Source organism: Haemaphysalis longicornis, unplaced genomic scaffold (assembly GCF_048455015.1).
Source record: "Haemaphysalis longicornis isolate Haplotype H1 unplaced genomic scaffold, Haemaphysalis longicornis Haplotype H1 scaffold_8, whole genome shotgun sequence".
In the NCBI taxonomy this organism is placed as follows: Eukaryota; Metazoa; Arthropoda; class Arachnida; order Ixodida; family Ixodidae; genus Haemaphysalis; species Haemaphysalis longicornis.
Window position 1 is genome coordinate 90,963,702 of NW_027526445.1, and position 26,017 is coordinate 90,989,718.

The following is a 26,017-nucleotide window of genomic DNA, read 5'->3' on the forward strand; positions in this document are numbered from 1 at the left end:
GACGCCTCTTCGCTGCGGATCATGTGGCGTGACGTCACACAAGCCATACTAGCGCTCCGGCTGCTCAAGTTCATTGCGACGCGATGAATGACCTTGCGAGACACGGCTTGAAAATCGCCCAGCGCGTGGGGTGAATTTCCGCCCTGAGGGAAGCGGCCGATGCCCGATGTTTCTCTCTCTCTCTCGGACTAACACAACTTTTTTAGACCCTTGAGTAGTATAGGTGGAATAAGGGCGTTTGGAAGTCATTACGCCCTTTTCCTTAGGTTCCAATACCGCAATTTGTAGCTTTACACCTTTTTTTGTGTTGCAAAAAGGGTGTTTACCGACTGCAACACCCTTTTTTTCTATTGGGTGTCGAAAGGGTGTGAAATGGGCGTTCAATTGCAAAGGATACAGCGGAGCCGGTGGTCGACCTATCTTCTTGCGGTTTTGTTGTTTCTCTAGGTTTTGCTAGGCTTTGCAACGTTTTGTTAGATTTTGCGCTGTTCTTGCTAGGCTAGGCTAAGGGGTGACGGGTGATGCCAAGTTTGGCCGGATTTTATAAGGCTGTTCCGGTCGGTACCCCCCCCACTGATATCGGATCCAAGGGGGAAACAAGCTAGGTCGACCCTCAGAGCCGCTGTTTCTCCAGCCTTGCAGTACTGGTGCAAGCTGTGTCAATTCTTTTGCGTTTTTGTAGCTTAAAAAGACTATATCACCTTTAAAATGGTATAGTAAGAGGTGCGCATAAGCATATGCCCCTTGTGCTCACACTCGTGCAGTCACAAAAGTGGGATTCGCCTTCATAATACTGAGCTGCGGTGGTGTACCCTTTAGAGGCGGCGCAGTTCTTGTTTTCTTTGTATTTTTTTGGTTGTCGCCACCGGACCAAACTCGGCCTGAAGTAGCTCCGCCGTCAATGAACAATCGCAATTCATAATATTTTAAACACTGAGGTACAAAACTACTCCATTCACAGAAAATGTTCACGTTTACCCCTGTAAAAGGGAAGGCCTCCGATTTCGGAGATTCTTTTACACCTCTCTTCTTGCGTTCCAATGCCATAATTTGTAGCTTTACACCCATTCGGCAGAAGGTGTGCTAAAATAATAAACACCCTTCTTGAAAAGAGTTGAAAGGGTGTGAAATAGGTGTTTGATATTTAATAAAATTCAATAAGTTATTGAACGTAATAACTACAGCCCTTTTTCGCACTCCACCTCACGATTAAGAAGTTTTTGTAAATTCGCATGTTGACTTGTATACGCTGACATTAAAAGGCATAATTCCAAAACTAGCGCTAGAATATTTGATTTTTGTGACAAGCACACCGATTCTATCAGAGGGTTTTCCTCTGCTGGCTATAAAAGCAAAAAAAGCAGATGTTTTTGTAATGTAATTAAGTATATACTCGCTCTCCCCATGTATCCCGTTGGTTGCCTTCCTCAATTTATTTGCGGTCAGTGTGCCTTGTGCGTGTTGAATTCGTCTGTATGTCGTGCTGCGTGCTAAAGTTTTTTTAAAATCAAAACAACTTTTAAAAGTGTGTGCCATTGGGCAAGATTTTTACACCTGTTTCGGCCGATAAGTGGTGGTAACAAATTTTAATGTGTGGTATTTTAATGACGTCGTTTTTTTACTTCGATTCACAACGATTCATAACTGCGTTTCTAAGCCTTTGTTTGTTCACTTGTGCGCGATGAACACAGCCCCAGGCTGTCGGTAAAAAATAGGACGAGGGGGGTTGCGGAGGGAGTTTGTCTACGTTGCACCCTGCATGAAACTAGACGGTATGCGAGCAAAAATGCGCAGAGGGTGTTTAAGCATCTTACAAAGGATATTTGAAACGTTCGAGCTGTGATGAGCCTATTACGTGTTTAATGTAGGACGTGTCCTTGTTGTAAGAGCTGGGAGTATAGAAGTCCCTTCCTCCCGTGAATAATGTCATCAATACTCGCGCTGCTGCGGAAACAGTCAACTCACGGAGCATACGACACCTAAGAGGGCGATGAAAGGTCCCCTTCCTGCCAGAAATAATGCCACCTCGAAGAACGCGAGGTGAGCTTAGTTGCAGAAGCAAACGTACATGATCATAGGGATCCTATGCGACCGTGAAGCGCCGCAAAAATGGTGGAAGTACAGGCGCTTGATTCTAGTTCGACGACCCCTTTCGCGTGTTAACTTTACATGCCCTTATATGTGACGTAAATACCTTTACCTTGATTTAAAAACCCAGGTGGCGCTGGCTGCAACAGGAATTCTCTGGCGAACGCCTTCACTCCATTTAATTTTTTCATCGCAAAAGGGACCCGCGCTCTCCATTGGTTTTTCCCCGCACGACACACCATACCTTCTAGTACACTGTAGACGTGGGGCCAAGCTCACAGATACTGTATTTTCGCGCGTATAACTGACCCACCAAATGATCCGCACCCCCGCTTTCAGCTCACCGGAAAAGAAAAATCCTCGCGTATAGGCTGCACAAAAGCTACTGCTCAAGCAACACATCACATGCTACGTATACAGAAAAAGCGAATATCCAACAAGTAGAGTACACTAACTGCAAGGCGAAAGTCACAATTCACTCAGTGTGACTGCTCTCGCTAGAGCTATCACTTAAGTCGCAGTCCTCACTGTTGTACAGAAGGTCATCTTCACGACAAAACGCAATTGCCGTGTAGCTGCACTAAAGAAAAAAATCCCTCCATCTCCACAAAGTGAATGGTGAGAGGGGCGAAGCTAAAATGCTTATCGGTAAATCAGTGAAACATTCGCCCACACATTATATAAAGACTCGACACGTCAAGCTTTCCACCGCTCCGTTGACAAACCCGTCGACGACGTCGATGTTTGTTGTGATTGTGTACGGCTTGTTTGGGACAATGAGAATCTCCATGGGTAAGTTGGCGAATTCGGTGTGTGACATTTTAGCCACCTTGGCCGTGGCCTTCTGCAGAGCGTCTTGTGTCGTGTACCCCGGTACGTGTCTTCAGCTCGCAGGCGACGAACGACAACCTCTTCTTCCTCTCCTCCTCGTTGGGTAGCAACGAACGCATTGAACGTTATGACCTCTTCGGCCAATCTTTGGTTGGCCAATCCCTAGGGGGATCCTGCCACAATCATCATCAATGTGCCGTGTACAATGTGCCGTGTACGGCCGGGACAGGGCCCGAGCAAGAGAAGCTTCGCCCCTAAAAAACCCCGTGTATTACCCGCAGTCCTACTTTGCCACTGAAATTTTCGCACTTTTGGTGCGGGTTATACGCGCAAAAATACGGTATGTTCGAGCCTGTCGCATTCTGTTATTCCCGCACTGGAGGGTGCCAGCGTGCGTACCGAGATTATATTGGTGTCGGGACTGTGCGGGTGCTTCTCCACGCCGACGGAGAGCAGTGCGGGCAGGTTGAACCGGCGCAGGAGTCGAGCCGCGGCGCGCCAAATGAGCGGCTGTTGCATGGGGTCGATGAAAGGCCAGCCAGCGAGGTCCGTCGTCTCCTGGAGCTCGTTCAAGGGGTCCCAGCCCCGCTCGCTCACGGCCTCTGTGCGGAGGCAGAAGAGGGAAAATCATTAAAGCCTTCCCACTCAATGTGAACGCTGTCGGAAGTCCAGAGCAGTGATCCGCCATAATGGGCTGTTGCGCTGTTACCCGCTCACTCTTACCACCCATCACGCCCTTCGCCGCCCCGTCTCATTCATCTCCTGATGAAATCTACGGGGGTTTGTCCAATGCGATTCAAACTTCCCGCCTCCGCAGTGCTCGCGCGCCCCTTGCCTGAAACTGCGCCAGCGGGAGTTCTGTTCTTGCTGTGCTTGCTCTTCCCCCCGCACAAACCGGCGTTGCACTGCCACTTTTTTTCGCTTACTTTTGTAAAAAGCAACCCAACGGACGTTCCTATACTAGATGAACCCGGGCGCTGCCGGTTAATTACGCATATTTTTCCTCAAATGCACCTGCAATTTTCTTTACGCTAAACAACGGGGAGATGTATGACAAGCGCCAGCAGTTCACGCGTTTCGAACGCTTATAACTAAACCGCTTGGCTTCCAAAGCCTCTGTGGGACACCTCGACGACAGCGGCTACGACGGAACGCCGTGGGGCTCTACTTGGGTCCAGCGAGCGAGGAGCTAGGACAAGGCGAGCCCCTAAAGTGCTCTGCACTTTAAAGAAAGAGGACCCGAGAATTGAAGCGTGCAACTTGCGCCGGAGGAGGCGGCGCCTATGCTTAAACCCTACGTCCACTGTAGATCACACATACTTGACAAAATGGGGCGGCGTTTTCTGCGCTCCAAATGCTATTCGCTAATCGGTTCGTGCCATAAGGAAAGAAAGGAACCAACAATGGATCAGACAGCGAAGCGAACCCACGCGCCATCGTGTGCGCCGTATTGTAGTATGAGCTACACTGGCCGATACTGAGCAGTTTCGCGTGGTTTCTGGAGAGCAGTGCTGCGCATGCCCGAGGAGCAGTGACGTCACACGGCGCACAGCTGGCTCGCCAGAGCCGCTGCCGCGATTGGATTGGACTCTATTGAATTGGAATTGGAAATCGTTTTAGCAGCAGTAAGCATGATAATCAAGCTAATCCAAGACAATCAGGAAACCTAAGAATCACTCTCTCAACCTTAGCTAAGGCTACCTATATGCTAATTTTTTCAACCAGCCGCGGCCTATAACCGTAGATGTTTTGTGGCAGACATGACATTAGTGCCCAAGAAAGTGGCTAAATAGCGTCACCGAGTACGTTACTCATTATTTGCCGTGGCTCAGCGGCTAAAGCGTTGTGCTGGTGAGCACGAGGGCGCAGGTTCGATTCCCGGCCGCGGCGGCTGCTTTTCTGATGGAGGCGAAAAGTAGAAACACCCGTTTGTACGAGATTCCGGCGGACGCTAAAGATCCCCAGGTGGCCAAAATTAATCAGGAGCCCTCCACTACGGCGCGCCTCAGCGCCTGCGTTGCGTCGGCGCTTTAAATCTTGGAGTCAACTCTGGCAACGATCTACCGGTCTGACACTACAGTGCCGCTTCATACCACACGGCGTAAAAAATATCCCCAGGATTGCATCGGCTTTTCTTCTTGAGCTTTTTGGTCATTCGGATACAATTACCGCCACTAACGTCGTGCGGTCTTCACAACTAAAACAAACCGTTATTTTGGCGCGGCTTTTGTTATGATGACGTTACCCTAGATGGAGTTACCTTTGTGGACATCGGTGACATGACTCACCGACGTGCGGACGCTTACGTAGACCTCAAGACAGAACCTCAAGATAAAGTTGGGAAGACCGTTTTCATACATCATCATCATCATCATCATCACCAGCCTGTCTACGCCCACTGCAGGGCAAAGGCCTCTCCCATTATTCTCCAATTACCTCGGTCCTGTGCCAACTGTGACCAATTTATCCCCGCAAACTTCTTGATCTCATCTGCCCATCTAACTTTCTGCCGCCCCCTGCAGCGCTTGCCTTCTCTAGGGATCCACTCTGTTACACTTAATGACCAGCGGTTATCTTGCCTTCGCATTACATGCCCTGCCCAAGTTTTCATACAAGCTGCAGCAAACCAGCGCTTCAGACAACCGTGGGTCGCTCCGGATGACACGCAGCGTCAACATATCAGAACTGGCTACGGGGTGCTATTGCAGGTAGTCCCATGACTACCCATGTAGCCTTCAAGTACTTCAGGCAGTCCCGTGACTCACGTGTTGCACCTAATACTTTATGCTCGTTCTGGGTTGCACAGGTAAATCAGTTTGCGCGCTTTACCCTGTACCCAAGCTCCGTTCTCAGTGCTGCCCCGTGTGAACCTTAGAGCAGCGGATCTGAAAGGGGGCGTGAGGACCTCAAGGTGTTCTCGAGGGCATATCAGGGTGTGGGAGTTCGTGAGGGCACACCAAAGCTATGCCCCCCCCCCCCCCTGCGTCCCCCCTCTATACCTATTCGTTTCTCTTTGTGACCCCTCACCTAAAAAAATATAAAACTGGAATCGCTGAATGGCGCATAAGTTTAACTTCTCCGCGTAGCACACGTTTTTAAAGTCAGCTTTTAGGTGCGACTGCATCTCATTCACTCGCCTTGTCCCTCCATACGGCGTTCTTGTCCGTTCACACCCCTCCCCCTACACTATAAAAAAAAATAATAGCGGCACCCGGTTTCGATCCCACGACCATGTGGGCGGAACGCGAGGTACATGGTGTTGTTCCCACTGCGCCACAAAACCGAAACAGAATCAAATGCTACGAACGCGCCTTATATCCTTGACTCATTCAAACTACGTCGAGATGCTACTGATACAACGCATGATGGGGCAATGATTAACACTTGCAATAAAAGAAAAGAAGCTCCCACTTACAGCAACAATGATGGAGTAAAGGTCGTTGCGACAGCGAAGCCCCAAGCATACCACTTAGAGAGATTGACCCAGATTGGCCAACAAAACATAATAATAATCATAAAACATTTTAATCTTACGCGTTCCCGGCACGTTTGGGTTCCCCTCGCGGGGAGGTGGGCGCAATTTTTTGCTCAAAACGCCAGCTGCGCGAGAAAGCCCGACAAACAAAAGCACGCGTAGCAGCGGTTTCGGCGACTTCAGCTGCAAAAGGAACTTTGACAGCATAATACGAAGCAGCATAAAAACCAAATAGAAAAGGCGCGAAATGAATAGGTCAATTGCCGACTTCAGCCACAAGGGCACAATGTTTGATATTTACGACTCCTGGCTGCGTATTTCATCGCGGAATCCCCCATCACTTCTGCGAGCCCAGTTAAACGTATCCCCGGCACACTTATGGTGGAAACCCACTGCCTTAACGCATGAAGAGTATAGTATGTACCAACTAGCCCCATTTTTTTCTACTCCTTACTAGCGAGTAAGCTACTACAGGGCTGGACTAGTCAAAGTATTGTATTAAACGCCCCTTCACCCATGGGGCTAATAACGAGGATACGTTGACTACGCTCGAGATTTGTTTTTTGCGTGACGTGTCTCTATTAACCGACACATAGCGTGCGCCATGTGGGCGCATATGTATTCCGAAAACTCGTGTACGCCGACCGCCTTTCGAGATTGTGCAGGAAAGGAATGCATACAAAATAAGCTCAAAATAATTCGCCAAACTCGTAATTCATTTTTAATCCTAAATAGATACTAAGCGATAAAGAATCAACGAACAGTATCAGCGTAAGCGAGGAAGCGTATTCCTCTGTACAAGTCGGCTTAGTTAAATCACGAAGGCACGAGACTTCGGCGCACGATGAAGATCCCCAGGTGGTCAAAATTAATCCGGAGCCCTCCCCAACGGCGCGCCTCATCGCCTGCGTTGCGTCGCTGCGTTAAACCCTACAATCAATCAATTCACGAAGGGTTCGATTAGCGAGTGAGAACGGCTCGTAGCAGCGCAGAATGTGCGCATGATTTCCGTTTCTCGTCCAACGCGACAATCCAGTATCTACGAAGAAATTCAGCAAGTTCGACAAGCCCCAATGAATTTAAATTGGGACGACGATGATAACGTAAGATATGTAACAGAGCATGTAAAAAAATTGGTAAGCGGTGCTGTGCATCTGCCTGTAATAGATCTGCCTGTAATAGAGGCAAATCTGGTTGCAGGACGATGCTCCACAAGTGCCCAAGTATGGTGCGCAGTGCCTGCCCGACAAACTATTTCCCGCTGCATAGTTTCTGATGTCTAATTAGAGGCACTCATCACAAAATATCAGTGAATTGGGCTGGAAATCAACCGATGAAACGCAAGTAACGTGTTAAGCGTTCCGTAGAGCGTACCTTTGTTCAGGCATTCCTTGTACAGCTGTCTGGCTGTCTGGAGTTCCGGATACTTCTCGTTGGCTGCAAAAAAAAAGAAAAGAAAACTCACACAGTTAGGCTTGGAAATCATGTGCTTGGTGGGACAGCACATTTCAGAACTTTCCCTGCTAAACGTAAACATGCACAGTAGCGGGTCGATTTTTGCTCGCGCCTTTACATACGCCAATACCAGAGAAATTTGCCAGATTCCGTAACAAAAAAGGACATTTATGGTGATATTGCTGATCAATATCTTATGACAAGTAAATTGTTTCCCTCATCTACGCGAATGCTTCGGTCGAAATCATGAAATAGGAAATGGGTACTTGGGTGACAGGGATGTTATAGATACGCATACACGCAGACGTAAGTACGCATGCGTACCCACAGACGTAGCATACGCAGGATTTTATTGGGAGAACGCAGAGGATGCTCGCCCCCGCCTCGTGGGCGCGCGCTAGTGACAAGCACGCACACACATCATGCATAACGGGGAAGTCATAGTACAGTGCTTCTCCAGTTGCGGCCCATATAGTAAAGGTCCAACTTCGTTATTCAGCGCAGGCTGGTTCATCGGTCAACCCTAATAGTGGCGCGGGAGGCAGGGCACCGTTTAAACTATGTAACGTTGGCGGAAACCTTAAGAGAACCGCTCGAAGGCGAGCGATGGCTTGACCGTCGTCCTCGCTATTTCGTGGGCTGTAACCGGGACGCGTAACCGCACGATAATGCCGAAGCCGGGTATCAACCGACGGTACCGCCTCGGCTACACGCGGCTTCGGAATGATCGTACGGCGCGGCGTTATCGTGTTCCTTAGTGGTGCCCTTATAGAGGTACCATTAAGGAGAACGATTCCTGGGTCACCTCAATCGTGACGCTCGTCAGCCTGACCTATAGACAAAGGCAGCAAAAAAAATTGCCCCCACCTCCCCGAAGGGAATCGTGAGGAAGTGCGAATGCATTTCTTGCGCCGAGAGTACACGGCGTAGTAATTCTGACATCGCCTTGAGAGGCGCCCAGCCAGCGAACGGTCTAAACTGGAGCAGAGCGAGCAGGAGACTGTAGCGAGAGAGCGCGCGCGAGCCGACCCACGGAGGTCTGGCGGTTTATCGCTGCATATAAAGGGGGGTACGCCGCGCTGAGCGCGCCGAGCCAGGTGGCTGAGAGAGAAGGCAGGCGCGCGAGAGAGAGGGGTGCGCGCGCAGCTGCAGCCAGCGAGGAGAGAGGAGGAGCGAGCGAAGGGGGAGGGGGACGCGCGCAGCGGCGCACGGCCGCTGCCGGGAGAGGAGGTGGTGCGTGACGTCACGGCGCGGGTGAGGAGAGGGATGCGCGCGGCGCACACCGCCGCGCCGCGAGGGAGCGGTGAGGGCGTGGCGTCACGTGGTGAGTGACGTCACTGCGCCGTTGCTACCGACGCTCCTCTCCGCTCTGCGCCGTTGCTAGGGAGAGCAGGGCTGCGGACGCCGCCGCCGCCGGCGGTGGGTGGTTTGGGGTCGCTTATAAAGTGCATCGCACTTAAAAATTACTGCCGTTCCACTCAACGTGAAAGCTGTCGGTATGCAGAGCAGTGATTCGCCATAGTGGGCTGTAGCGCCGTTATCCGCTCACTGCTACCCCCCAATGCAATTCAAATTTCGTGCCTTCGCAGTGCTCACGTGCCCCCTGCCTCTTCTAGTGCTTGCTTTTTTTTCCCGCACATGCCAGCGTTGCGCTGCCGCTTTTTAAAGACGATCGTCTTTCTCGGGCTACTTAAACCCAGAAATTTTAGTCTGTCTGTATGTCTGCACGTCTGTCTGTCTGTGACTCGATTCAGCCACCCGGCCAAAGCAGAACAATGCCTGCGCAATAGTCTTATATAGTCACAGCTAAATGTGCCCGTCTAAGTCCGGTGTAATGTTCATACTTGTCAATATTGTTGAAGAACAACAAGATATTACGCTTATATAAGACAACAAATAAATACAGAAGTGATATCTGCCGCGTTCCTTTATAAAAAATCTTACATGCTTGATTTTGGCGAGATTAAATACTTCATCAACTGAAGAAAAAAATACCACTCCGCCGTCGCCTGCTGTCGCCCGCGCCACATAGCTTCTGGCGGCATTTGAAGAAATCAAGTGGCAAGAGTTGCGAAAGGTTCCACTAGATAGGTTCCACGTTCTCCTTAGAACGCACGTGAACTAGGGAAACGCGGTTCTATAAACGTTGAAGTAGGGCGCCTCGATTAACACGCGTCTTCGCCGTACAGCAGCGTTGGCATCGATACACCCGGTTTGGAGCAGTGGAACGCGGGAAATTTTAAATGATTTAAGCAAACCTTTGGCGTCTTTACCTTGGGAGGAGCGCGACGCAACAGGAATAACATGAGAGGTGAGCGGGAAAGCGAAGGGAGGCATTTACTCGGCAAAATTCGATAAAGACTATCGTCTTTTAACGACATTTGCAACGAAAGGAGCAGATACGCGGCCAATTTTTTCTCGCTTGCTATCGTCAAAACCAACCCAACGAGCGTTCCTAACTAAATAAACGCGGGCGCTACTGGTTAGTTACTTATATTTTGCCCTAAATGTACCAACAGTTTTCTTTGCGCTAAACAACGGGGCGAAGTATGACCAGCGCCAGCGGTTCACGAGTTTCGGACGCTTATGATGATATAAACGCTTGGCTTTCGAAGCCTCTGGGTTACGCCGCAACGACAGCGTCTACGACGGAACGCCGTGCACGTGGCTCTACTTAAAGCTGGAGCCGTGAAAGGCACGGGCTTACACTTGATGATGGCCAGGAGTCCGTCCTCCAGCGCGTGTTGGGCAACCACCTGAGGAGACTCGGCCTCGTCGTGGTGCGAGCAGACGAACTGGTAGAAATCCGTGCAGGCCGACTTCAGGTAGTCCTTCTTCAGGTACCGAACGGCGCCTGCGCCTGGGAAGGGAGCAGAAGACGCGAACGCAATCCGCGCTCTCGAGCATCGCTTTTGGCGATTGCGTGAAGCGGAAAGTGGTCGCCAGTGCTTCCTCTACTTGTAATTGGAGAAAATTGACTTTTGCAGAAGTTTTTGTTCAACTCTGTAACGCCCAAAACAACAAAAACTATAGATAAAAATTCTAATGATTTGTTACATTATATTTTGCGACAGTAAAAACAGGCAAAACATTTTTTTTTTGACCAAGGGTTATAAAATCGCGTAATCTATCAAACGCATAAAAAGTAAGTATTTATATATATACCTATAAATATAATGTAGGTCTATGACGTACCTTATACACATTTACATGTAGTTATATGTACACCCACATATAAAGTAAGTTTATAACGTACCATATACCCCGTAAAAAAGTGCATCATACACCCATTGAAAGTAGGTACAGACCCGCCGGGCGCGCGTGCGATGGAGGAGTCTACCTTTCAAACGGTATTTGGAAGCCCATGCGACCAGTTATCGAGCTTTATTTATTTTTATTTTTTTTTTTTTTTTGACAAAGGCTTAGGAGGTATTAAATGATACAGTGAACATTGCTTGGCAGCCAAAAGGCCCAGGAGCGAGTACAAAAATCCGAAAGATGGCGTATCTTATGATACCTTGGACATTACAGGATTAACTAGGTTTGACGTTACATATTTGCAGCATTTGAACTTCATCTAACCATTTACAACTTGTATCAACCTCTTATAGATGTGTTGCCTTGTACTCCTTTTTAGAATGTTATTGATGTTTAAAGTGTGGATGTTATCTCTTATTGTAGTATACGTGTTTTGTTGTTTTTCATGTTGTGCAACTTGTATCAACCTCTTACAGATGTGTTGTTTCTGCTCTTGTCTTTTTTTTGGGATGTTATGCATGTTTAGAGTGTCGATTTTATCTCTTATTTCTACATTGTGTTTGTTGCTTTTCGTGTTGTGCTATGCTACCTGTATCTTTTGTCGTTTGGTTCCCCTTACAATAATGCCCACTTAGCGCTGTAGGTATCTAAACAAACAAACAAACAAATAAATAAATAAATAAATAGGTAAATAATTAAATAAATAACAACAAAAATAAATAAATACGGAGCGGTTGTCACCGAGATGGAGTGCGAAATTGCCCCACGGATAGCTATATTGCAACTACCTACATTGATCTTGAGAAACGCACCTACGCTTCACGGAAACGAGCGTTTGCTTCAGGGAACAAAAAGGGGATAAAAGTATCAAAATCGAAATCTCAGGTCTGGTTCTCCTAAGTCCGAAAAATAATGCCGTACCATCCCCCTCCACCCAAAACTTCTAACCGAAATACTCAGATAAGGGAAGTTAGAAACGGGATGGTATAGAAGACGTTTAAAAGAATGTTTTTCCTGCAAATTTTCTCGCCTCGGTAAACGACATAAACAGTAACATTCCTCACTTTCCCTACACGCGCTACCAAATATGGTGTGTTGTGAGCAACAAAGCCCTAATTCAACAAAGCAACGAAGCACTAAAGCACAACACAGCACTAAACGGATTCGGAATTTTACGACGGTTCGCTATAACCGCCCTTGGACATGTGCGGTCATCGGGGATAGCGGGCTTTGCGTAACCCTGTCACTGGTTGTTTTATTGGCAATGTACTTAAGCCTATTTAATTCAATTGATAAATAGAGCTACCCGTGCCATTAAACTCTTTAAATTGCTTTTAATTGCGTTTATCTCGAACAAAATTATGCTTTTTGGTTCAATGCTTAAATTATGACTAATTATGCCATAAAATTGCTCTTGTGTAAGAACGTTTCATTTTATCTTTTTTGAATTAATCTGCTAAATTGTTTCTTTAGGGTATATGAATGTACATTGCAACTGTTGGTTGAGCTGTATAATGGGCAGAGGCCTCGTCAAGCCCAAGATGGCTTTTTGCCAGTGTCTCAGCATAGCCATTATGTTGGACTTTCCAAACCACCTCGTCGGACCAAGAGCGCGGTTCCTCTAGTTCTCAAGGTGGAAACCGTAAAGGGCGGCGAAAGGTTGGCGCACCTTTGGTCAAACAGTGGGCATCCTTGCACGCGCCAGGCGCCGCGTTGTAGAACCCTGTGCCTGAAACGCGCCAGATCGAGACCGTTACGGCACGCAAGAGAGTTCACGTTAAGCGACTTGAGTTCTTGGGCGCGGCTCAGCCAGACCACTCCCGGTATTCTTCAATGATAAATTATTTAGACTCAAAGTAACAACCCGACAAGCCTTAGGCCGCGTTCAGAGTGCACTCGCATCCACCGTAAGTGGCGTACTTATCGCAATCTGCGCAACTGCTGGAACTTCCGTATACGCCGCTAGCAACCGACTATGTTCATATTGAGCCCTTCGGTAAGGCACGCATTTTAAGATCGGCCAATTACCGCTCTGAGGCAACTGCGTTTCGCATTTTTCAATGTGGCGCCGACCAAGCAAGCGGCTGTTAGCGGAGGTCGAGGAGCCCCAAAATGAGCTTATCATCGCCTACGCGCTTAACCTACGCAGACGCAAGCGTCGAAGAAGGACCTGGGTTCGTCAAATCTTCCTCGATAGAGCCGTTGGCGGAGATTTCCACAATCTTTTTGAGAACCTGATGACTGGCGATACTGCGATGTTCTACAAAGTTGAATCGGCGGATATCTGCGATGGCGGTCACCGGATGAAAAAAAAAATCATCTGGGAAGGCCGGAAGGCCCGTGACCGGAAACTGAAAGTCGAAACTGTTCTGCCCATTGGCTGCGCAGTAACAGTCGCATCTGTGCTTTTCGTAAAAGTTGCGGACCCTCCAACATTTACGCCCCTGCTGGAAGCAAACTTTGTGTACTTTACGCTCAATGCAACAATAGTTGAACAAGCTCTTTGCGTTTTTTTTTTTTTTTTTTTTGCGTTTACGCCTACGTTGCGTACGAACGATTCGTACGTAGCGCACATAGTCTGAACGCGGCCTTAGGAACACTAGATCTGATTCTCGAGTATTTCAAGGTCACCTTCTCCTCTTTAATGAGAGGCATTAGTTAACAGGCAGTATCGGCGCTGTCGTGCTGCTTTTGAGACTTCTTATGAGAATGACAGGACTGCTGTACGTAGTTTTCGTAGAGCGGCGTTTATCCGCCGCGAAAGACTTTGCGCGAGCAGACATCTGTGCACGTTGATGCCCTACTTATCCGGAGGCAGAAGCCGACGTTTTCATTAACGGTGTAGAAACATGCAAAGGAAAGGAGAGGATACGTCGAAGTTGCGCATGACGACAAGCTGGTCAGTGGGGCTCGTATAGGGCCACCACCTTGCAGCATACCCCTCACCATTTGGCCGTTCAAAGGAGCTCGATTAAAATGTGCAATCAAGTTCACTGCAACCACGCCGCCAGAACGCTTTCAATGCCACAGTTGTGACTCCCTGGGCCACCTGCCTCATTTTAACACGAAAGTGTTTTATTCCCGGTTACCCGAAGATTTTGCTGACGTCATATCCGTCACGGAAGTGATTCCAGTACAACGAAGCAAGCGGCCTGTGAAGGGTGCACCCCTGCACACAGGGTATTCTTGCGGGGAAGCAACCTCTAGTACAAGAGTACGTTGTAATCAGGGTTGTTCCTTTTTTGCTTTTATATTTTAACACGAAAGTGTTCTTCGCCGCGATACCCCAAGATTTCACTGACGTCATATGCGTAACGGAAATGATGCAAGTACACCTTTGCCGAAGCGACCTGCCGGCAGGACGTCGCTCGCCAAGCACACCCACAAGACAGCCGCCGACCCGCAAATCATGCACAGCTGTAGATTTCGCTCCACATTTCACTCTCCTGATTCCTATGACAGAGGAATCAACCACAGTTTTTTTTACATCTTTCCACCTTGGCGTGTGTTGCCAAGGTACTCTGTTTATCTGTTAAGCCGCGGCAGAATTTCATGTGCCCGCCTTTATTCTTCTGTCGCAGCTTTATTATGCTCCATATGACTCGAGCAGTTTCGTTTCCGCTAAGTTCCTCGTTAAGGCATCGTGCTTCTACAGCGCGGACACTGTGCTGCACGTATACGACAATATCATTAGGCGCGCAATGAGCAAGTTCGGACAAAACATTCGAGGTCAGTCCACAGCTCGCCTTTCTCGCGTAATAAAAGCCCAGGCACTGGGGGCGGGCGCTCCTTACCAGCTCCGCCGTGAACTCTGGCTGATCTGAACTTGGAGGCATTCAGGACAATGTGGCGATTTAGACCAAAACCTGGAACGAGAGAATGTCACGCGCTCACAACAAATCTCTCTCTCTCTCTTTCTCTCTCACTCTCTCGCTCTCTCTCTCTCGCAAACGCACACAAAAAGATGTTCCTTCTGAGGACTTTCGCTTCCTGTTTTACCGGTGCTGGCAGCCTTCACATGCCCGCTAACTGCGGCCTTTTTTTTTTTTGAAGAACGATAGTCGTTCTTGGGCCAGAACGCCAAAACCCAGAAATTTTGGTGTCTAACTGATTCAGCCAGCCGGCCAAAAAAAATGGGGTGTAGCCCGAAACAACCCATTCCCGTTTGAACCCGTCCCGCTTGAACCCACCCTTACAAAAATGATTGTTGAGTTTCATAAGAAATTTTGTTGAATTCACTCAACAAACATTGTTGAGTATCCAAAGAATTTCTGTTGAGATTGTGTTGAGGATTTGTTGAGTTTTTCAGGAAAAGTGGCCACCGTGGTTTCATTGATTTTCCGTTGAATTTCTTACGTCGAATTCCCATTGAGTTTCTGTTGCCTTTCCGTTGAGTCTCCACTGAATTTCGTATTGATATTTTGTCGAGGTTTTTATGAGTGCCCAATGTGTTTCTGTTGATATTTTGTTGAGATTTTTACGAGTGCCGCATGCGTTTCTGTTGATATTTTGTTGAGATTTTTACGAGTGCCCCATGCGTTTCTGTTGATATGTTGTTGAGTTTTACACGAATGCTCAATGTGTTTCTGCTGCGATTTCTTTCAAAGGTTTTTGCGATCATTGTAGGTTGAACAAGAATCTACATTTTATCGCACCACCAATACAAGAGTTTATGGTGTGGCAGTAGTGCATGTCATGCGACTAAAAATTCTGCCTCATGCAGACATGCAAAAAGAAAAACAAGGTGTTCAGCGTGCACTTTTTACTTTATTTCCCGATTCAAAAGCGATGATAGGTTATTTTTTATGTAACCGGCGCTCACACCTGGAAACTTCTGGCCCGTGTAGCCTGCAAGAGATAGAATGAATTTATGATTTACTATAAAAAATGAAAACGTGTTCAGCAAGTTCTCAGAATTAGTAATAAAAGTGTGCAAAAATAGACACTTTCCCAAAAAGCATAAAAGGGATGCACTGATCTCACTGTGCACATGAAGAAAAACGGGTGATTAGCTACAAGTTGACAAAGATGACAGCTTTGTTCTTGGCACTCTAAATGCAAATCATGTGCACTCACCGACCACAGCCTTCACCCGCACGGGGTCCAACCCTGGCTTTGTAGGAGTGTCGCCCTGGGCTTTGCCTTTCCCTCCAAAGAGAGTTTTCCCCTTGAGCTCCTCCGGAGTGAAGACACGGCGCAAAAGAGCCCTGGCAAATTTGCCAGGGCCACTCGCACACGCATGCACCAGCTGATCCAGGTACCCCTTCTCAATTAGCACACCGCCCCCAATGTCAACCTGCGAGCAGAAAATAAAACCGAAACAGTTGAACCAACATGAACTCCAGGATCGAGACAATGAAGAGTTTGAGTACCCATGAACAATTTCTCAGAATATTACGGTAATCCATTTACAGATTTTGGCATTGATCCACTAAAAATTCTTTTCGAATAGATTTAATTTAAATGTACATTTTTAGTTTTTATGGGTGAACATGCATACCTCAACATGCTTTCGGCTTGTTTAAACAAGCGTTTCAAGAATTCATTAAAGTGTTTGCCAAGTGCCCACTGCAGTACACCGTGGGTGTATTGCTTTGTGGTAGAAAGGCCAAAAAAAACCATTTGGGTGCTGTTAGGTCAATCTGGATGAAAGGTTATGTGGCTAAAATAGTCAGATGGCTGTAATGCACACAAAGTAGGCAGTACGATGCCTTGCCCTGACTCATGCAACTATCCATAAAAAACTGACCTTTTTTTAGCACCCGATTCAGCAAAATAAAATGAGCAGACTGTTATTGATTTTTTAAATTATTTAAATTGAAAAGAGTGAACCCTAGTTACAACTAGGCCAATTTGCTCCTTCATTTTTTCATTGGCTAGCAGTGCACGAGGGTCATACGCGAAATGTGGTTTGCGGTGTGGTGCTAGCAGGAACTTTTTGTGTGGCTGGTGTTCTTTCTGCAGGATTGTGGGTTTGCGAATGCCTTGTCGTAAGGGATACCCAGCATTGTTTCTGGTTCGAAATTCCGCACTGCGCTGTTCACGCCTCCTACAACCACAGACACGAAGCAGGCTGCACGATGAATGCTAGCACAGCGTGACAATTGGACAGGTGCGGACAGCGGCTCAGATAAGGTAATTTTGCACTGTCTGTGTCATCTCCGCGCGCTGATTGCCTTATTTTTTTTTTCATTGCTTCAAATGACTGTGGCTCGAATAAGGAAAATTTATGCACTTAAAGCTGCAACGATATTTCATGTGGTGGTGGCGTGTGATAAGAGGCACTGTTTTTACTGTGCCCCCCCCAGGCATGCTGCGCACTTCTTGAGGAGTACGAGAGTTTGAGAGGTGCTCTAGTGACAGTGTTCTGGTATGTTGAGCGCATGACCATCCTCCGCCTGAGCTTCCAATGCTGAGCGATTATGCACAGGATCTGGGTGGAAACGACTGCGAGGTAAGAGTGCAATAAAATTACATACAGTGGCGGTGACAGAGATTCTACCTGGGGGACAAAGATTTTCAAGTGTTTTCTTTTCAATGTAGATGAAGCATAAATTATAATTGATTGATTCTCGGGTTTAATGCACCAACGCTACACAGACTGTGAGGTGAGCCATAGTAGAGGGCTCCGTATTAATTTTGACAACCTGCGCATCTTTACATGCGCCGAAATCTCAACCACATGGGCATATTTTATAGCAGACATGATAGACAAGAATTTCCATCCTGCACTGGGCGCCACCAATTCTTTCGGACTGCGGGGCGAGCAGACGACGCTGAGTCCCACACTGTTGCTCCGTGCCATGCGTGAATATCAGACGCCCCGAACGGCATCGAAAATCGGTGTCATTTATTTGGCATTTCAGCAGCAACAAGTTTAGCAGTGCCTAAGGAGAACGTTTAATTCTTCCAAGAGGTGTCCCGTTCGCCCATCAATTCTGTTCCTAACCCACTAAGGTGGCGGGCCAGTCCACACCACTTTGTCCTGACAGGCATTGCCTGTGAGGCCACGTTTCGTCCTGCCAGCAGGACGCCTGACCTTTTTATCCTCAATTGATGTTTATTTTCGGAATTCTGGGAAAATTGCCATCATTGCCTTTTACTTGGCGATGTTCAGAAGCTACTTGTCCGGGCAGGCGTGATTACGTCGTTACTGGCTGCACCAACAATCAGCGTAAGCACAAAGTGCTCATGCAAGAACCGTGCGAAGTGCACCATGACAAAACAAGTGTCTGCATGTGCGGAGTCTATTGGCTGCACAAATTTTCTGCGTCGCTTGAGTGTCACCGTAAATGGGTCGTTGCGCTAAATCGCAGACTTAGAGCCTGGCAAATTTGCCAGAATGAGCCCGGTGGTACGCTGCTTTTGGAAGCGCTGTTTAATCACCCTCATGCTCAATCCTTATCGCACGTTTCTGTTCTTTGGAGGTATGTTTGGTCCGTTTCATCGACGGGAAGCCATCGAAAATCAATCAGACACTTATGCTGCAGCTTGGGTACGCGAAAAATTCTCAAGTAACCCTTGTGAAAACCGTGCTGATATTCGAATGTGATATTATAAATAATTAGCAACTTGAGAGTGGATGAAATGTTCCCTGCGTATGGTGCTTGTTAGGAAAATTTAATGGTGAAGTACCGTCCCTGATTTAACGACTGGTGCTACCTCGGCTATCCTCCAATCACTGAGAATAGTGCCTGTCATGAGAGACTGCGAAAAAAGTGCCGACAAAATCTACAGACTGCGGTATGTAGTTTTCGGTATAGTGTGATTAATAACAGTATGATCTGAAGTAGATAATATTGTAAGCTTACTTAAAATGGAAAGTAGCTCCACACCAGTCTGTATTGCAAATTCAAAACCATATCGAAAATCCTAAATGTTTGCTTGGCTTGATTACATACGGATACTTGCTTCAAAGTCAGTTCAATTTCTATTCTTGCACTTTAGCCATTGGCCCCAGATTCGCTTCAATATCCCTGCTAAGCAATGACACACTCAAAATGCACAACACTGCTTCATGAAACTTTCAAATAACCAGGGGCTAGAGCACTGCTAACAGGTATACATTATGACAGGTTCCAACATGAAATAACTAACCTGAAAGTACATAATCAGTGGGTGCACTGATGTGGCAGCGGTGCCTGGACCGATGCGTTGAGCAAATGCGCTGGCTTCTGAACGGGTGGTCCAAGCGGCCAGATGATGGATGAAGGATTGACTATTCCTGGCGGCAAAGCGTACCCAGCACCAAGGAAAGGCCAGGCAGTACTTTGGTACAGCAGGTGCAGTGTCAGTTGGCCACGGAGGGCCCTGGCAAAGCCTTTGAAACTGGACTGAAAGCCAGCCAGCCAACCCGGACAGCCAGCAGCAGCACCTGAAAGTGCATAATCTGTGAGTGTGGTGGCACTTGATGAAATACAAGAAAAGCACACACAAACCACGAATGCTTACATTAAGCAGATTATTAATCGTTAATGAGTAACCTCCAAGGCCCTAATAAGAACATTCCCGCAACACCCAAACTGAAATTTAGGTCAGAGTAATGTATTTATTAGGCACGCAGGTTCTGTGAGTGGGGTATGCCTGATATATGCAAAGCTCACTGCTATGCTAATTTGCATGGAACGCTTGCTAGCAGCCCATATGCATCGCTAGCTTTCAATCGGAACTGGTGTGTACTAGTTGAGGCTCCTCCATTTCAATGCCTAGCTTGCCTTTGCAAGTTCGATTCTCCAATATAAATAGAGTTGAGTGGGCAGGCGCCCCTGCGAGACCACGCGCGCGCATTTCACCTTCAATTTCCACGTATGTGAATGTGAGCTTCACGAGTACGGCACGCATACCACGACGCATATCGCGGCCCGAAGACCACGAGACGGGTCGCGACGGCGGCAGCCGGTCTCGCGAGCGTAATAGCTGCGAAGCGCACTGCACGGAATTAACAGTCGCCGCAAAGGCACTGTTTGAGAGAGACATAACAAACAAACGCCCCGGTGTTTAAGAGCCTTGCGTGATGTCAAATAATTAGCTGCCGCGTTCTACAGCGCGAGCATCGCAACAAAGGTCTAGCTTCAGCGTAAATTGATGCTGACGGCTGCGGAAACGGTAGACAGGTAAATCCAAGGCGCCAAACAAGTATGCTATATCGCATAGGCTCTGAGAGCAAATGAGATGGGGGTCTACCGAATAACTGACCCATAAGCACCAGAACTCGTTCCGAACAAGAACAGAAAAACAAAAAAATGCGTACTCACCCCAGCAGAAACGACGTTTCCCGCCTAAAATCCTTCTTCACGCTCGTCTTGCCCTTCAAGGACACCGACACTTTGTTCGGACGCAATGTCATCCACCTTTGACGCGCGATGATCGTTGAGGCGATGATCGTCACCCTATAAAGCTTTTATACCTATGATTTAAGCTTGAAATAGATAAAACTGAACAAATCGCCCCAGCTACCACTCCGCACAAAACCAACTCTATAAACAAACACACAAAAAGGGAGTGATAGTTGCCAGACTGCAACAGCAGCATTTCTGTGTTTGACGAAAATTGTGTTATTGGTAATTAACTTCCTGCTTTTAAAGTATTAAAAGTGTTTATAACTTGAATTTGAGGTTTTTAAACGCAAAAGCGAATAACAGTAAACTAACTGACATATATACTTAAATTGTAAAGGTTTTAAAGTTAGTTTTGGTTTTGTTTTCACGGCGGGTTTCTCTACAGAGGAGGTGCGAGAAAACGAACTACTTTGGGTTTAGGAAGAGGGTGGCAAACGTCGGTGTGATTGAAAGCAAGGAACAGGCGCTTACTATGGTTTTAAAAAAGAAGAGGTAATAAAACCTTCATAAGGAAAAAAAAAAAAAAACATCTGACGGGGATTCGAACTACGGACCCTCAAAACAGTAATCGAAGACGTAACCACTCGGCCATACACAGCCAACGTTTAAAATTATTCTATAACTACGTAAGCCGGCAATGAAAATTGTCGTTTGTGTCTAGTCAATGCTGCATTTTTGGAATTCTGGCAGTTCTAACGCTTGTTTCTCACGCACCGATCTTGCAGACGAGGTCACATTGTTAGTACTCCGAGCGATTGAGCCGGAGCTCCCTTATTTGACTCAAGCAAAGCTATCGCAGGTCACCCGCGATCTTTTCTTCGCAAGCCACGGTAGCCACGAAGGAAATGGCATGCGCCGTTGGAATTGTGGCGTTGGTAACGCTTGTTGGTAACGCAAGACACGCACCGATCTTGCAGACAAGCAACATCGCGCTAAAACTACAAGCGATGTCACTCCTGGCATGTCAGGCGCATACAGCAGCGAAAACCTCTGAGTTTGTAACAAGTTGGGGATAATGCAAGGCAATATTAAAGAGACCGAAGCATGTGGTGGCGGCGACGTAATAAGTGCAGCAAACAGGTACTGTGGGCGGCAGCGACGAGCGAAAAAGATGTAACATGGGCCGCCCCCGCCGGCCTGCGCAGAAATGGAAACACGCAATCGAAAAAAACTGTCCGGCCGATTCAGTTTGTTGTTGACGAAGAGCAACCGAGGCTTCAGCAACAAACGATTGTGCTTGCCGTGGTATGAGTCAAAGCATATCTTGACATCGTTGTCGTTATGCTATCGTCCGTCTAGAAGGGAAAAATCAGAACGCAAACGTTTTCGTCTAGCGTCTATACCAGATATAGACGCTGCTGTTTAATGATATCTGGAGACAAATTTTTAGCTAATGGTGAAGCAGCGGATATTTTGTAGTATGAACAAGTGAATTTTATGGGTTAACTGAATGGCTGAAATTGAAATATGCACTCTAGAAACATTGATAAAACAACAGTATAAACAAGAATTTGAATTTTGTTCGATCACACTGAAAGTGCAAGTTATCAGAGTTTGTACTGTACTTTACCTTGTGCTGTATCTTGTACTTTGTATGCTTCCAATGCTGACAAGGCAGAACATATATTGTCTGCGAGATGTTACACAAAGCATCAGACATGACGCGCTGATTTGTGCGATATGTGACATGTTGTAAGAATACCTTGAAGACATGTTGCAGAACGTCTAGGACTCATCGTTGAAATCTTTATATCATGAACATGTTGTTGATCTTCGACATGTTGTTTGACTCTTTACGATATCAGACCTTTATAATCTTGCAGTATATCGACATCTAGTAGAAGTCCTTATCATTAAAGACATGTCGTTATACTTATTCGACAAGTCGTTGAAATCTTTGCGATATTGGACCTTCATGATGTTGAGGACAACGAAATGTCGTTGAATTCATAAGGTGTCGACAACATGCCGTAAAAGTTATGTGATTTTCGTTGAAATCTTTGTGATATTGAAGACATCTCGAAATCGTTATGATATCATGCATGTCGTATGGATATGTTGCCATATGTACAAGAAAGCGCTGAGAGTTGCATTGTGAAAGCTGGCTACCTGTACAAAATGCAACTTCCTTGAAAAATGCAACTTATTTAATACACTCACACTGCACAAAAATATGCTAAATGCTGCCTAATTAGGCTCATACATCCAGGACAGTGGGTATTAAAGTTTTAGTGCACGTGGCTGTCCATGTCGAAGAAGCATGCAGATAGTATTTGGCATCAGTTGCTGATGACTTGCCCACAAATAATCACCATGAGTCACTGAAAATACAACAAAAAGTCAACAAGAACTCCACAATAGAAAAATCATTGTGCGGACCACAACGAAAATTCCGTTGTGTTCTCAATGTGTAAACTCAATGAACATTGAGTTTCACAAATAATCACCATGAGTCACTGAAAATACAACAAAAAGTCAACAAGAACTCCACAATAGAAAAATCATTGTGCGGACCACAACGAAAATTCCGTTGTGTTCTCAATGTGTAAACTCAATGAACATTGAGTTTCACAAATAATCACCATGAGTCACTGAAAATACAACAAAAAGTCAACAAGAACTCCACAATAGAAAAATCATTGTGCGGACCACAACGAAAATTCCGTTGTGTTCTCAATGTGTAAACTCAATGAACATTGAGTTTCTGTTGATTTTCCGTTGAATCAATGAGAACTCAATGAAACGTCAACAGAAATTCAGAACCCATTTTTGTAAGGGCATTCCCGAAACGCCCCTCCCGTTTGGCCCGTCCCGTTTGCGGCGGTTCCCAAAACGCCCTTCCCGTTAGACCGCTTTCTGTTTCAACCCGTTCCCAAAACACCCTTCCCGTTTCAACCCGTTCCCAAAACGTCCGCCACAAATAGTTGCGACAAGTTTCTGAGCTCGCAGTGCGCTTTTAGACCCCCAAAATTGTGGAGGGCTAGGTAGTGTAGGTTACTGAGTAATGACTGCAACATAGTTTACTCATTTCTTGCCTAAATATTTAGCGCTGGGAAATTCTATTTTGCCTTGACTCTAACTGTACTCGTTAGATGGGGCCACCCATACGTTTTCTTTTTAAAATCTACAGAATATGGCTACAGTATTCTCAAAACTACAATTATTGTGAACGCTTCACCCGAAAAGTGAAATACTCAAGCTACTTTTAACGAAAGCAAATAGATCTGCGGCATATATGAGCAACAAAATTACGCGTGATTTGATTTGAGACTAATTCATCAGATGTCGCTACTTGCGCCGCCCCGGCCGGAATACGCACCGGAAACGGTGTGCTAAAACGTGTCCTACCGTTTTCAGCGGCCTACGGAAACTCCGGCTCCCGGTAACAAGGTAAACGGTAACGCAAACACGGTAACGATATGCTAAAACTCTCTATGCTTTTGCTTTTCCACGTACTGTGTGCCCGCCTGAGTATTATCCGTAAAAAGTTCACACAAGAGAATACAGCTCGGGGTGTTTTTAACGCCTGGATTGGAAATGTGTGCGAACTATTTTCTCCAAGCAAAAATTTCAGCTTTAGACTTCAATGGCCATTGTTTTGCAGACATTAGCATTTAAAGTGACCGTTAGCCACGCATTAAAATGGATCGTACCCCTGTCTTAGCCCATAACACTTACCGCTTTCATATGATACGTTTTTTTCTGTAGTTAGCTAGATCTGCTAACTATGGCATTTCGCGAGATCTTTTTCCTGCGTAGAAATAAAGCAGCAGCCCTGTACTACCCCTAATAAATTAATAGTTGCATTTCTAAAAACACCCAACTTCATTCTCGGCAAGAGCTACGGACGCTACAAACTGGCACTGCGAGTGCGGAACGGTTCTATTTTGTTAATTCTCGTCCTTTCTTTTTTTGTGTGTGTTGCGTTTGAGTGCACGTGCATTCGTATATGCAACCATAGGGACTGGAACCATCACGGCTGCCGTGAGTACGCATGAGAGCAACACGTTCCAGACCGCTCGACCAACGCAGAAGCAGACGGAAGGGTATGATTTCAGCTGATACGCTGTACCGGGTCGGACGTGACGCATATCGTGACGCAACTGGCGCCGCGTATCGTAAAAAGGAGCATTGCAAAAAGGTTGCAGGTTAATAGGGCATCTGCGTACTTTTTTTTTTACAGTGAAATACGTTTGAAGTAACTTCAATTTAATTTTCAGGTTACGGTTGACGCAAGTAATGTTTGACTTTCGGGAGCGTCGGACGTAACTCAAAACATCAGGCTAAAATACAGTCGGATTAATTTCAAAAACCGCACGCCTGGGCCCGAGTAGAAACTAGGTGCGTTATTCCGGAAGGGGCTAAATGGGAAAATACGAAACGGGAAGGGCGTTTTGTACTGGGTTGAAGCGGCACGGAACAAACGAGAAGGTTCAAATGGGAATGCGTTAAAATGGTAACAGGCGAAATGGGAAAGGGCGAAAAGGGAAGGGCGTTTTGCGGCGGGTTCAAACGGGGAAGGGGGGGGGGGGGACAAGCGGGAAGGATGAAATGGGAATGGGTTCAAACGGGAACCTCCCAAAAAATGAAATCTGCACAATAGTCATACTCACAGCCACATCTAAATGTCTAAGTCCGGTTTTAGTGTTCATTTCAACATTGTTGAAGAAGAAGACATTACGCAAAAATATGACAGAAAAACAATACATGAGCGGTATTTGCAGCGTTCCTTTAAAAAATTAATAGATGCTTGAATTTTGCGAAATGAAGTACTACATCGACTGCAGAAAAAAAAACCAACAATTCGCTTTACAACAAGTAGTGGACACCATCCTCAACTACCTAGCACCACGCGGTCTCACATGTAACCATTCCAATCGCCCTTCTCGTACTTCGTGCACGTACCCGTGGAAGACCTCCCGAACCGGCACCGGACCCTCAGGTCATGATTCACCAGGAACCCGTCCCGCAAATATTACGAATCCTGGGAGTAAGCTTCCACGCAGATGGATCTGGAAGAGCACTGCTACTCCACTATATCGCCACTCGCCTACCTCATCCGTCGTATATGCATGCACAAACACAATCTCAAAGAACAAGACACGTGTCAACTTGTGCAAGCCTTACTGCACAGCAGGCTTACATATGGCACTCCCTATGTCCAACTCCGACCCCAAGAACACTCCAAATTGGATGCTCTCGTCCGTCGAGCCTACAAGATAGCCCTGGGACTACTGGCTTTCTCTTACACTAACAAGCTCCTTCAACTGGGCCTACATATTTCGCTCTCCGAAGTTATAGAAGCCCAAAGAACCAGCGAACTCTCTCGCCTTACGCTCACCCCCACAGGACGCACAGTCCTCCGGAATTTAGGCCGTCCTGCACCAGAACCCCATGAAGCACTACAGCCGATACCACCTCATATACGGGCCACCATCAAAATCACCCCAATCCCCCGATATATGCATTCCGAGTACAACAAAGTACGTCGCAACGTTCATGTTCGCTACCAACGTAAGTACTCATCGGACACCGACACCCGCTACAACGAGATCGCTCCTACACCTTCCCA

The 26,017-nt window shown here is 46.8% G+C and overlaps 2 protein-coding genes across 2 annotated transcripts in view; both read right to left on the reverse strand.

Moving 5' to 3' along the window:
- The window catches only part of LOC144148379 (uncharacterized), a 63,538-nt gene that overhangs the window by 24,960 nt on the left and 12,561 nt on the right, over window positions 1-26,017 (reverse strand). The window contains exons 3-7 of the mRNA XM_077679920.1: window positions 14,902-14,973; window positions 12,777-12,836; window positions 10,557-10,709; window positions 7,769-7,831; window positions 3,319-3,521 (exon numbers count right to left, since the gene is read on the reverse strand). Coding sequence (XP_077536046.1) covers window positions 3,319-3,521; window positions 7,769-7,831; window positions 10,557-10,709; window positions 12,777-12,836; window positions 14,902-14,973 — 551 coding nt within the window. The remainder of the gene's footprint in view (window positions 1-3,318; window positions 3,522-7,768; window positions 7,832-10,556; window positions 10,710-12,776; window positions 12,837-14,901; window positions 14,974-26,017) is intronic.
- LOC144148941 (uncharacterized) lies at window positions 15,855-20,507 on the reverse strand. The gene is made up of 4 exons (XM_077680468.1): window positions 20,362-20,507; window positions 19,205-19,481; window positions 16,184-16,403; window positions 15,855-15,955 (listed from the first exon to the last, which is right to left on the reverse strand). Exons 1-4 carry the CDS (start codon window positions 20,451-20,453, stop codon window positions 15,870-15,872), a joined length of 675 nt encoding a protein of 224 aa, XP_077536594.1. The 5' UTR covers window positions 20,454-20,507; the 3' UTR covers window positions 15,855-15,869.

Bases quoted from the DNA above. Each gene is read 5' to 3' on its own strand.
- LOC144148941 (XM_077680468.1), bottom strand. From the start codon at position 20,453: ATGACATTGCGTCCGAACAAAGTGTCGGTGTCCTTGAAGGGCAAGACG. The intron at 19,482-20,361 runs GTGAGTACGCAT...ATGCACTTTCAG, and splicing joins GAAACGTCGTTTCTGCTGGG to GTGCTGCTGCTGGCTGTCCG. The intron at 15,956-16,183 runs GTGAGTGCACAT...TATCTCTTGCAG, and splicing joins GCGGGTGAAGGCTGTGGTCG to GCTACACGGGCCAGAAGTTT.